This window comes from Zeugodacus cucurbitae, chromosome 5 (assembly GCF_028554725.1).
Source record: "Zeugodacus cucurbitae isolate PBARC_wt_2022May chromosome 5, idZeuCucr1.2, whole genome shotgun sequence".
Taxonomy (NCBI): Eukaryota; Metazoa; Arthropoda; class Insecta; order Diptera; family Tephritidae; genus Zeugodacus; species Zeugodacus cucurbitae.
Genome location: NC_071670.1, coordinates 70,407,039 through 70,420,173, shown reverse-complemented (window position 1 = coordinate 70,420,173; position 13,135 = coordinate 70,407,039). Strand labels below are relative to the sequence as shown.

General features: G+C 35.5%; 1 protein-coding gene across 3 annotated transcripts; it reads right to left on the bottom strand.

Annotated features, from left to right (window-relative positions):
• Positions 1–548: 548 nt before the first annotated feature.
• Positions 549–11,961, bottom strand: LOC128922003 (uncharacterized). Of its 3 annotated transcripts, none has more exons than XM_054231243.1 (2): positions 1,785–2,140; positions 549–1,496 (listed from the first exon to the last, which is right to left on the bottom strand). In XM_054231243.1, the coding sequence occupies exons 1-2, from the start codon at positions 2,038–2,040 to the stop codon at positions 649–651; spliced, it is 1,104 nt and encodes a 367-aa protein (XP_054087218.1). In that variant the 5' UTR covers positions 2,041–2,140; the 3' UTR covers positions 549–648. The 3 variants fall into 3 exon arrangements, with proteins under 3 accessions (XP_054087218.1, XP_054087217.1, XP_054087219.1); XM_054231242.1 differs by lacking the exon at positions 1,785–2,140 and adding an exon at positions 11,429–11,961 and having other exon boundaries at positions 550–1,496; XM_054231244.1 differs by lacking the exons at positions 549–1,496; positions 1,785–2,140 and adding exons at positions 8,725–10,495; positions 11,429–11,961.
• Between the last annotated feature and the right edge of the window lie 1,174 nt (positions 11,962–13,135).

Below are 13,135 nucleotides of genomic sequence, written 5' to 3'. Positions count from 1 at the left end.
GGGAAACAGCTTGTGTTATTTGTCGAGCTAGGTTTGATTACGAAAATAAACAGGAAATAGCTAACCAAATTTGTTCGCCTCCAAATGGCTATTTTTTCGCTTGTACCTTGTTATTTATACAATTTTGTTGTTGGTGGGTAATTTGCATGTGATGTTGATGGTGTTGGTGGTTGCACAAACAACATTTGAGAACAATAAATGTCCTGCTCAAATCTTCGTTTTGAAAATGGAGAATGTGCGTGAGAGCTATATTAATGAAAAAAACAACTAAATTTTATAGAAAATAACTGATTTCGAAAAATTGAATCATATCACATTTATTATAATTCATTCATTACTCTTGAACCGTTATTTAAACCGTTAAAATTCATCTTCGCTCCTTGTCGTGTTCTCAGTTTAAGCACTTTTAGCCGTAATTTAGTACTTCCATTTCGCAGCCTGCCTGTTAAGGCTAAATAAGCATCACACCAAATAAAAAAAATTCAAAGGAGATCAATTAGTTATATTACAAATATGTATGTGTATATTTATTGAGTACTCACATAAACAATTTTCTTTCCACCGTACGCGCATATAAAATTTTACTCGCAAAGTAGCCCCCTGTTTCCAAGTAGTATTCTTTTGGGCCAACCTCCTTAATCTTTAGTCTTACAATTCGTATAAATCGAAGCCGCACTCCATACCGTTCCAGCTGCGGAAAGAAAGTATTCGAAAAGCGCTATTCCTAACGTAAAACGGCAGCGAACTCACCTTCAAAAGTTCATATTCATCGGCAAATTCCACTGTCAAAGGCTCAAGTGGTGTCGGTTGTCTGCGACTTAAGATATAATTTGCCTCCTTAAGAAAGTCCGCAGTTTCGCCATCAACACTCTTAAGAAGCAGAACTTTTAGTTTCTTACAACATCTTATTAGCTCTAGTGAAGCCTTCGCATTTATTAGTCTGCAGCCGTCAAGGTGTAGCTCTTTCAAATTCACCAAACCTTTAAACACATCCAGTGGCAGGTAGAACATTGGAGCGGACCGGTAGAATATTAAACGCTTCAAGTTTGTAAGCTCCGAAATTCTCAGGAGATGTTGCTCAGACACGCAACTGTTATAAAGTACCAATTCTTCCAATTGATTCCTCTGCCGTAATTCATCAAAGAAGATCATGGCATGTTGCCCTGCGCATGTCTTGTACAAATTGTGGTCCTCCAGGCACGTATCACACTTATCACTGACAAAGTGCCAGATCTCGAGCTTTTTCAATTTCGGTAAAGTGCCAACAAGTTGCCAGGATTTACAAGGGTTAAATTCTATTACGAGCTTCTCAACGTTTTTAAGGTTTTCGAACATTTCAAAGGCGTATCTATTCGAAAACATGAGTGGGTAGTTAGGCATTACAAACGTCCTCAATGGATTGTAATATGTTATTTGCAGCAAGTATTTCGGATCAAAAGATAAGCTACTGTGTATGTGCAGCTCCGTGAGACTGTCGAGTTCTATTAAGCTTCTACCTAGAAAATTACAAAAACTTTCCGATTAAACGAGCTTTTAGAAGTTTCTACATATTTATTTTCTAAATGTTACGACAGAAACTTTAGACCTAAGGTCTACGGTTAGATCTAATTGAAGCTTTTGTGGAATGTCTTAAGAGTAATTTGTATCCTTTCCTGGTTATCGTCATTCATATGAAGGGGCTAACAAGTAATAAAACACAGACTTTCGCTAGTCAACTATCCCCTCTACATTCTTACAGTACTTCGATATCTAATTTGAAATACTAAATAGAGGCTCAAACTTACCTCTCAAATTATAAGCATCGATGCAGATCAGTTTCTTCAGATTTGGTAATGGCAACAATTCCTTCAAATACTCATCGCTGAAAGAAATGAGTTTCGCCTCTTCAATCTCCTTATGGCAATCGCGTAATTTATTTAGAAAGAACTTCGTACATTTTGACTCTGTCAGATAAAGTCTCTTTATAATTCGCAGCGGAAAGTCGTCGGTGCCAATGAGATGACCATAATTTTCCGCCATATGGTCGTCTATGGAAGCCATTTGGATACTCTAATTTACTTGCCGTAAGAAAATAGATTGTTGAGATATGTCCAACCTTGAGTGCGGACTAAACGCTGCGAGAATATGCTTCTCCTTGAGTGCTTTCTCTGTATTATTTCACCACGATTGAAGAATACATATATATTAAATTACCTCCCCTTTATAGTAAATAAATCCCAAGAAAACTGAACATTTTGGTTCACTTTTACTTTTCGAATTTTAATACAAAGAAATTGACAATTAATTTAAATGCAACAGAATACTACTTGCAACCTTCGCTTTGTGTTAAGAACTGAACCTATTGAAACATACAGAAGCATACTCCAGCAGGTCACACCATCTGTCAGCTTGCATTTAAGTTCACAGCGCTCTCGTCGATGATTCGCCGATCATTTCGTTAATTAATGCTCACAAGCCGATCATTAGTCATGCAGCGTTTGTTGAGTTTTTTGTTGTAGTCACTCCGTCGCAATGTTCACTGAGAAGCGCATAAGCGGAGCTTAACACTACTCTCCCTCCAAATGTCTGGAATACTGTTGCTATATATGACATACTTATATTGAAAATAGGCACGCCACAACTAGCTCTTTATATAATCGTGTTCAAGCTGAACTCTGTCAATTTCTCTCGACTTACACGGATTTATGTGCTAAAGAAGTATTTGTATGTGTTTTACTATTTCCCTCCCAACAACCGATGGAATTCCCAAGAATCATCTTTATCATAGTTGCTTGTATTAATTCAATGACCGAATGGTGACTCAGAATTGGTTGTGTTTTATGGGAATTAATGTAAATGTTATGTAATCAGGTGGCATGACTGCTTCGTACTGGGTCAGGGTAATTATTTCTATTTATATATTACAACAAAACAGTGAAATTGAATTGTTTGACTATTTTCCAGTATGATAACAATTTTCATAGAATGAATGACTTTAGATATTCCTGACGCAAAGTCGACTATAAATTGCAGATTTTAAAGATTTTAAAGAAAATATGTATTCTTAATCTATGCTGAATGGCTCGAGGATTAGGAGTCTAAGGTATATTTTGAGAGTGGCGCTGTGGTCTACAAAGAAACTAATAGACTAAAGTGTAGATGTCATTTGGTCAAATTCAATGACACTAATTTGACAACAACAGGAACGATAAAAATTACTAAATTGTATAAATTTATACCAATTTGCTTGACCTCACTATTGTGCGAAAAATATTATAAAATTTCCTATAAAAGTAAAACGGAACCATTTTCACTGGTTTTCATACGAATGTCATTAAATTTCACATAGTCAAAACTGTACATAATTTACATGTTAGGGCAAACATAACTCCTGTGTTACTACTCAAAAGTAAAATTTTACAATATTATTTGAGTTTGAGTATAAAAATCATAGAATGTACCAATATTTTGCGATTAAAAAGTGTCCTTATGTTTTTTGAAAACCACTCTACCGTCTATAAATTGTAGTACAAAATCCACACGAATGTCAAACTAATAATTTTAATTTTCAACTCTTTTTCATTTTCTGCAAGCACATACCGTTATTCAAAGCGTATGCCCACAGCACCGAAAGAAAACACCGTTAAATATTTCAGCATGAAAGCCTAAAACTTACAGTAGAGCCGCTGCGCTCTCCGCCGGCAACGACGAGACAATGCTTGTGTAGCCACAACTTCCTGTGGGTCCCATAGGAACACTAGCAACTTTACCAGCGCCATCAGGAGAATTATAATGAATGTAACGTAACACATATGCGCAGGCATTGTTGTTGTACGTTTATGTAGAATTGCGAGGCCTTATCACCACTCAGGCCCAGTGAAATAAGGTTGAATAAAAAAAACGAATGAATTAAAAATGGCACTAAAATGCCCACTCCAGAGAGCACTCCAACTTAATTTAAAATGTTAGTGTCGAACAATAGGGCAGCACTCAACAAACATCGAAAATTACTAACACACACATATTCACTCATATTTGAATATATATATATATATACAGCATAAAGCCAGCACTTTGCAGCCACAAAAGGAAGTAAAGAACTTCACTTATGCCAACACTCATACATCAGCAAAGCACACGTACACACACTCACAACTCCTTAAACAATATTCGCTGTCATCGTCATTTGGGGCTTTAAGGTCTACGAAATGTGCTTGCTAAAACTGTGAAAGCAGCTAAGCTGAGCTGAGGCCAGAAATTGGTGTTTTAATTAGTTTAGCTGCTGGCAGGTTTAATAAAATCCGGTCACTTTACTTAAAGGCCTCCACCTTTATGTGTGAGTGCCGTTAGTGTACCTAAGGCTGGAGAAAAGGAAGTTTCGTTGTAGATTTCGGAAGCTTTTGCTTTATTCATATATAAATTCCTAACAAAGGAGGTAAATAAGTCACACATTTCTCCTTCCGCCATTGGGGTTTTAAAAACCTGTCTTTCACTTCAAATCAAATTATAAAAGTGGCAATATAAAATACGTATCGCCATTTGAGTGGCTACAGATTTTGAATGCAGTTACGATCGCTCTCATGATCTTCTATGGAATTGAGAACTCTCAAATTAAGAGTGTTTTCACTCAGGCCATACATAAGATCATTAACGGATTGAAGTTCATTATTATACACTGTAGTAAGCTCTTTGTCGGAAAGCTTGTAAAATGTTCCACTCGATATTTCTCTCAAACAGTTCGATAGTGCTACGATCAGTCTTTCACTACGCTATTGTAAATAATGTTGAGAATTTAAGGCTAACTGTTGCTCATGTCGCTTGGTACTCACTTTAATTTTGTTAAACGGTTGTTGTAAGTATTAACGTTATAATTAATTCAATCACAATTACTAAATCGACTGATTGACAAATAATTGAAGTAACCTCATTACATACTTATAGAGTAAGTCAGAGCGACCAGTATTCTATATGAGTAGAAACTGATTTTTTATTCAGATATGTCAATATACCTTCTCACCCAAATAATTTGCATAAATGCAAATAACAAGAAAACAAGTAAGGAAGAGTTTATTTCAAGTGCGACCGAGCACTTCGTACTCTTGGACGATATCAAACTCATATACACCATCATACTACACTATTAGTAAGAAACCCCGTTCATTTGTCAGATAGATTTTGATACAGATTGGTTGCTCACAGCCCTTTATAAATACGTCAACCCCAGCTATTGAGCAAACTCTCTATACAATTGAATTAAAGTGAAAAGCGTGGCTTCGGGGCAACAACCATCAGCAGCTATAATAGAAGCCAGCTAAACGATAAACTGAAAGGCTCCTCATTGCCTCCCTCCTATGCCAACAGGAATATTAATTCCCCTGTATGTAAATATGTGCGAAACGAGAATCAACTACAGGGAGTTAAAGCGTTAAAAAATATTATGGATTTTTTTAGATTTTTTCAATGAAGCCATGACAGCAAATGCGGCGCTTAATCGCGTTCGCATTGGGGGAGGGGTGAGTGATAAAAAATTATGGCTCGTACGTAATTTGGTGGAAATGACACTTTCAATATTGCTTGCCTGCCCTGCGGCGACGTTGTTGGAATATCGTAAAAAGCAATATCACAAGCAAGAAAGCCAGCTACTCGCAGCGTTTGACTAAAATCAAACAAATCCAATTGGAAAATCTGTTTAAACGACAATGACAATATGCGTCAATGCAAACATACATACATACATTCGTGTGTGTGCGTGTTAGCTCTTGCAGTTATTGAAAAGAAAAAATATACTGACTTTTTCATTTATTTATATTTGAATATAAATTAGTTTTCAACCGATTAACTAATTAATTTGTATATGTGACCTTATAAATTATGTATATTACTTTAATAAATATATTTAAATACTAGCGGATTGAAAAAACATTAAATGGTGTTGCCGACCGGATATGATAGTATAACAATGACGTAACACCTAATTAAATTGTATATACATACATTGTATGATGATGCCCAATACACTATCAAATTAAAAAAGTTATAAAGTCTAAATCTTAAAAATCTGGTAACCCGCCTCGAAATATATTTTCAATTGAAAGCTTTCTAAATCAATTTGAGTCCTCAAAGATGTGGTGATACCTTAATTATAATGATTCATTTATTTTGTAATTTTAAGAGGCTATACCAGTGTAACCCATGAAGAATTAGGCCATTTTCGTGAACTAAAAAAAAGTACTCGATCGATTGTTTCGAAGTAAGAAGGTATATTTTCAGATACCTTTCAAAATTTTTTCTTTACAAAAATATTGTAAAATAACGGAGTTATATGCAGTCTTCGGAGGTGCCAAAAAAAGTTCCCAAACGGCTGACATGATTCCGGCCGATTGAGTTGCTGAAACAAAAAAAAGTCGAAAAGGTTATTAAAGTTAAATATATTTCCTATACAATGACCTAAGATTTTTGAAAAATATCAAAAATTGACAAACTGGCGAAGTTCTGAAAAAAAATTTCGTTTTTTTAGGTAAAAAAATTGTACTTTTTGAAATGCCAAATGGACAATTTTCAACCAATCATTCAGGTCATTGTATAGTAAATATATTCAAGAATGTATGTATGTGATTGGCGTTGCAACCGTTTAGCCGGTTATAGCCGAATCGATGATAGTGCGCCACTTCTCTCTCTCCTTCGCAGTTCAGCGCCAGTTGGAGATCCCAAGTGTAACCAGGTCGCTCTCCACCTGGTCCCTCCAACGGAGTGGAGGCCTTCTCCTTCCTCGGCTTCCTCCGGCGGATACTGCATCGAACACTTTCCGGGCTGGAGTGTTTTCGTCCATTCCGACAACATGACCTAGCCAGCGTAGCCGCTGTCTTATTCGCTGAACTATGTCAATGTCGTCGTATAACTCGTTCAGCTCATCGTTCCATCGTCTGCGGTATTCGTCGTCTCATCTGCTGTTGACATCGTCCAAGCTTCAAGTATATTCAATAATACTCAGTTTAAATTAGTAGTCGATCGGTCAATGTATCGTTGACAACAGCGAGAGTTTGCTCTTTAGAATGCTGCCATTCAAAAACTATTCAAGATACGATCTTACCGCTTTCACAGGATATTTTTGAAAGTGTAAAGAATCGAATAAGCAAAAAATAAAAAATCGATTTTTTTAAAATGTCACACTGGTATAGCCCCTTAAAAATCTGACAACACTTCTAAAAAAGCTCAACTGTAAGCTATCTAGATCAATTTCTGCGTCTAAGATATTGTTATATAATTTTTCATTTCTGCAAACTGGTGGAAACCTTCTCATTTGTTTTGATATTAATCCTTAGAGTATTATATCAAGCTTTATTATGGTGACGACAATTGACAATTCGTGAGTCTTTGTGTATGTTTATCTACAGATTGGAGGCAGAGATTTGTCGCCGCAGGCTTTTGAGGGATCACATAAAGCGCGGGGGAGTTCTGTGTTAACTAAAGAACCAAAAATATCGTCGCAAAGTTTGGAAAAATAAATGGAAATTTTTAAAAAGCGTTCGGGTTTCGTTATATAGCTATAGGGAATGAAAAATTCGTAATATTTTCTCAGATACTGTAAAAGCCAAGCACAAAGGCCCATTATCGAAAATATCGATACATTGATGGAAATAGTCAGGTCGAATCCATTAATTTTGGAAGTTGATTATCAATAATCAAGAAAAATTGACCATTTAAGGCAACGTCTAACGAAAAAATGGTCATGGTCGATCGCGGGGAATGGTTCCATATTCCTTTAATGGGACTGCCAGGGAATAATCTACTAAAGGGTGTGTTTTTAGATTTGTGTGTTCTCATGAAGAAATAGAACGCAGAATTTAGCTTCATTCTCATTATAAAGGTTTCCCATTATGTTTTACAAATGATTTCGGGGAAGCACAAACGATGTTCCTGCGTAAGTGTGTTCATTATGACATGGCAAATTAAACTCAGTATAAATCAAGTAACACCTGTCAAAAGGACCAATTCCAAAAAGAGTATTGCTTCATTGGTAACCACACGTCTATAGTAATACGCTTTATGATCTGCTACAGATAAACTCCTAATTCGCACTTGTTCTGTCAACAATTGAATCGTTTGAAGGAAGGATGGACAGAAGCGCCCAGGTTGACTAATACGTAAGGAATTTTGCTCCATCAGTACAACCGCAGGCCAGACACTTCGATAGTGACTCGACGGAAGGTAAGGGATCTTGGTTTGAGGGTTCTTATGTTTTCATTTTGTAGGTTGGACTTAATTACTAACTGAAAAATTCGCCTAATCAGAAGTTTGTTCAATCACAACCTTCATTTCATCCAAAAAAATGTTGTTAATTTTTACAAGACCTTAATATACGTGTAAATTGTAGATTCTTAATTTGGTTAGAATTATAATTGAGAAATATATTATAAGGATGATAGATCGCAAATTAAGTAGTATTTTCACTTCACCATTAATCGAATTTCGACCACAAAAACCATTACCAAAACAAGCACACACATGTACTCGTGTGTACAGTGGCGGATAAAAAGTATGCAATTGATGCTTGCTATTGATCGCCATGGATTACAAACGCTTCGAAACCAATTTTATTTTCTGTACAAACAAAAGCGACGAGCAAAAAACATAAAAATAAAATTTAAACAAATTGAATACACGAGAAAGGCAAAAAGGGGGAAATTTCGCGAAATGCAAAATTCATTGTATGCCCTTTTTCGCTGCTTTTGACTTTGAATACCGTTGCAACGTTAAGTCCTTGCGTTTTCAATTGTAGTTTGCAATACATTTTTTATTTTATTTCGTCGAACTTTTTTGTTTTCGAATTTAAGCCACTGCATTTTGGTTGTAATCGTGAACTCGCTCACTTTTATACGCTTTAACGCGCTTATCCCTCATGTAACAATTGAATTTCGAAGCTTTCGTTGAACTGCATTTTTCAATTAATTGATTTGTGCACCACTTGTCACTTGCGGATTCGGGTGCTGAATTCGGGGGTTGTTGTTAATATATTAATTTAAATGTTTACCCTCGTGATGTCAAAAAAATTAAAAACAAAGTCCAGATGGATTTAATCCATCATTATTTCCAATATCGATTTAAAAAAAATCGATTTAATCGACCAGTTCTTGACCCTAGAGACATCTATTGGAAAACGGCGCAAGCAAAGTTGTAGACCTAATACCTCGTCCAAAAATCGCTGACACGAAAAACCACTAAGACACGACGCAGTGTTGAGGTGCATACACATGTATGAACATATGTCTTCACAATGCACCCGCACACCCTACAACTTCCATCACATTCCACTCGGAAAGAGAAAACACCGAAAGCGATTTGTTTACGCCGCCCGCACGATAACTCCTGCTTATTTAAATTACACGAACTAAAGGAACAACAATGACAGCAATAGCAACAACAATAAAATAGTGGAAACAACGAACTAAATCTGTGCAAGTTGCTAAGTCCGATTAATCGGTCGGACTCTACTATTTATACAATTTCGCTGTTGGTGGGAAACTTGCATGTGATGGTGATAATGTTGGAGGCACAACAACATTTGACAGCTGTAAATATTCGACTTAAATTCTTTAATGTTCATAAAAGGTGGAACGTGGAAGAGAGCTAAATTGGCGAATAAAACAACCGGATTATAAAGAAAACAATTTATTTCGAAAAGTTTCACTTTTTCGCTCCTTGTCGTGTTGTCAGTTTTAACATAACCAGTTCCTTTTAGTTCCTGATAAATTAGCGTCACACCAGATGAAAATTCAAAGGAGATCAATCATTTACATTACAAATATGCTTATTGAATACTCACTACAAAAGTTTTTCTTCCAACGAGAATTCCCAAATAGGATTTTTACCCACGATTTTCCAACTGTATCCATAATGTTCGAAGTCACTAATCCAAAGAACTTTCAGTTTCTTACAATACCTTAATAGTTCTAGTGAACCCTCCGTATTTTCAAGTGTGCTGCCGCTCTTCCAAATTTATCAAATCTTTAAACATACTAAGCGATAGGGAGTGCGTTAAAGCAGAATAATTTTAAACGCTTCAAATTTGTCAGTTCCGAAATTCTCAAGAGAAGTTGCTCAGATACGTTACCGAAAAACAATACCAATTCTTCCAACTGATTCCTCCGACGTAATTCGTCAAAGAAGAGTGTGGCATGTTGCCCTACACATCTCTTGTTCAAATTGTGGTGCTTCAAGCACGTCTCACACTTATCGCTTTTGAAATTCCAAACAGTGAGCTTTTTCAATTTCGGCAAAGTGCCGATCAGTTGCCACGATTTACATGGGTTGAATGTTATTTCAAGTTCCTCGACATTGTTAAGGTTTTCGACCATTTCGAAGGCGTATCCATTCGAAAACATTTGTGTATCGGTGGATACCACAAGCGTCCTTAATGGGTTGCAATATGTTATTTGTAGCAAGTATTTCGGATCAATAAACCTATTAGAGTATATGTGCAAGTCTGTGAGACTGTTGATTTCTATTAAGCTTCTACCTAGAGAATTACAAAAACTTTCCGGTTAAACGAGCTGTTAGAGGCTCCTACATATTTAGTTTTTATATGTTTTATATGATAGGCTCTAGCTTTAATGGTTAGCGTAATGTATACAGAGAAACTTCTAGAATTTCCAGCCTAACTGCATTCGTATGAATGGGCTTATAAGAAGTAATAAATTAAGTTTTTTGAGAACAGACTAAGCCTATTTAGATATTCCAAGAGAACAACGCGGACTTTAACTACACCACTCGGTACATGATTTGGGGTAAACTTTACTGTATCGTCCCATGATTTCAGGAGGATAAAAAGGTTATGGTTGGAAAGGGGAGATTCTCAAGATTGAGCGAGTATCGAAATTTTGTAATATTTTACCACTTTTTCACATGTCTTTTAATTGCGACACTGTTAGCAATTTTTCTTTTCACCACACCACGGCTGGTATACGGTTCGTTAAAATCTATGTAAAAGTCTTACAGCCGGTTTAACGAAACAAATTTATAAAAAGTAAAAATCATATTTAAAACAAAAATTAAAATAATTACCATAAAACCATTTTGTAGAATCAAGTAAATGGACTGTTAATAAGTTCATAATATAATAGAGTAATTTCCTCTAAAGTAAGACATTCGAAGATAAAATTTGTGAAATTGTCAACTTTAAATGCGAATATCTCGAAACTATAAGCCGGCAGATATAATTATATATATTCTTATTCTGAAGAAACTTATCTTTCCAACCACGACAGTCGGTTCTACGTAACCGGAACGGACCCGGATTTTTATTCGGCCAAAGACTGTCAAATCGGCAGCATTCCCCAATATTATTTGGGGAATGTTTTATGCCGCTACTACAACTACAACCATACCCAATTTAACCCTGAAATCGTGCGACGGTATACTAAACGCAACCCCTTTTTCGTGTCGAACTCACCTCTCAAAGAACTGCCGACGTAGATCAGTTTCTTCAGATTTGGTAATGGCAAAAGCTCGGCCAAGTACTCATCGGTGAACGAAAAGAGTTTCGCCTCTTCAATCTCCTTATGGCAATCGCGTAATTTGTTTAGAAAGAATTTTGTACATTTTGACTCTGTCAGATGAAGTCTATTTATAATTTGCAGCGGAAAATCGTCGTTTACTTCAATCCAATTGTGAAAATACTCGAAATAGATGTATTCAAATCGTTTACACACACTGCTCCAGTACTGCTGCTCATGGTACTCCAACTTTTTGCAAATCATAACCAAACACTCATCCGGTAGGTCCAGTATGGAAGCCATTTGGATACTTAAATTTACTTGCCGTAAGAAAATTGTATGTTGATATATACAACCTTGAATGCGGTGGCCGACTCTTGTTGATATAACTTGTATGCTGCAGTGGCCAAAAATAGCACTCTGATATTCATTTTAAACTAAATTTCCGTTCCGTTTTTCGTCTTTTCTTCCGATCTTTGTTAATGGCACTCTCTTCTTTCTGATACCTGTACATGTATTTTAGCTGTAGAAAATTGTGATCTGCATATGTAATTCCGGCATAACTGATAGCTGAGTTGAATATGTGCATTTATATGGAGAGAGACATATTGAGAATGCGCACTCTAGCGAAAAAGAATCCGGTAGAGCAATTGACAATTTGGCTTCTCTTCGCTTTCGTTTTTCTTTTGGTTTAAATTTTTGTTTAATAAATTAAAATATATATAAAATTAGAAACTAAATTATGTATACTTGGCAGAGCATTGTCACACGAGTTATAAAAAACACAATTTTATATTTTTTATAATCAAATATATTTATATATGTATAGATAAATTTTATTACTCCATCTAAAGATGAAATTCTAAGCCCAACACAAGAATGAGCATATGAGAATAAATAAAATAATAGTATGAGCAAATATTATGAGTAAAATAAAAGGAGTTGATAATAAGGGAGAGAATAATTCATATACATAAATAGTGAGGTGAATATAACAATATGTAACTCACATGAGAACTGTCGCTTAAAGAATCTGTTTGATATGCTTTGCACATACTTGATTACCGAACGCTTACTTGACTAATTCTAGGCTTTGTTGACATTTCAGAGTGTGCTCCCTTCCTCTTTTTTCTCATAGCGTCAATTCTTTTGACAATTCAATTCAAGCGGTAATAATTCAAGAGGTCAACGAAAAAATGTAAGTACTTTAACATTTTTTAATAAATTTTGTATGATAAATAGGGAATACATTTTCCATAATAATGAACGATAATGACGAAGAATTTATCGAAGAAGTGAGATCGAAAAAAATTTTTATATAACAAGACCCGCATAGCCTAGGCAATCGTCGCAAATGCGCAAGAAGTCTGTGAACTCTATAAGGGCATGTGTATAGAGGGTAGAATGGCAGTGAGACTGTGCTGTGTAAAGCAATCAAAATTTTAACAAATGCATTATTGGCTTTCAAATCAGATTCCAATTAAATTGCTTTTACTTTTTTCAATTTTAAATCATCTGTTTGTTCTCTTATATCGTACATACATCTATTGAAATACCTTAATATGTATAATACCTTAACTGCATATCAGATATTTCAGTTTTATCGAAATGCTAAATACCAAGAAATATAAAACAACAATGTATAGTATATCACTTTCCCATGA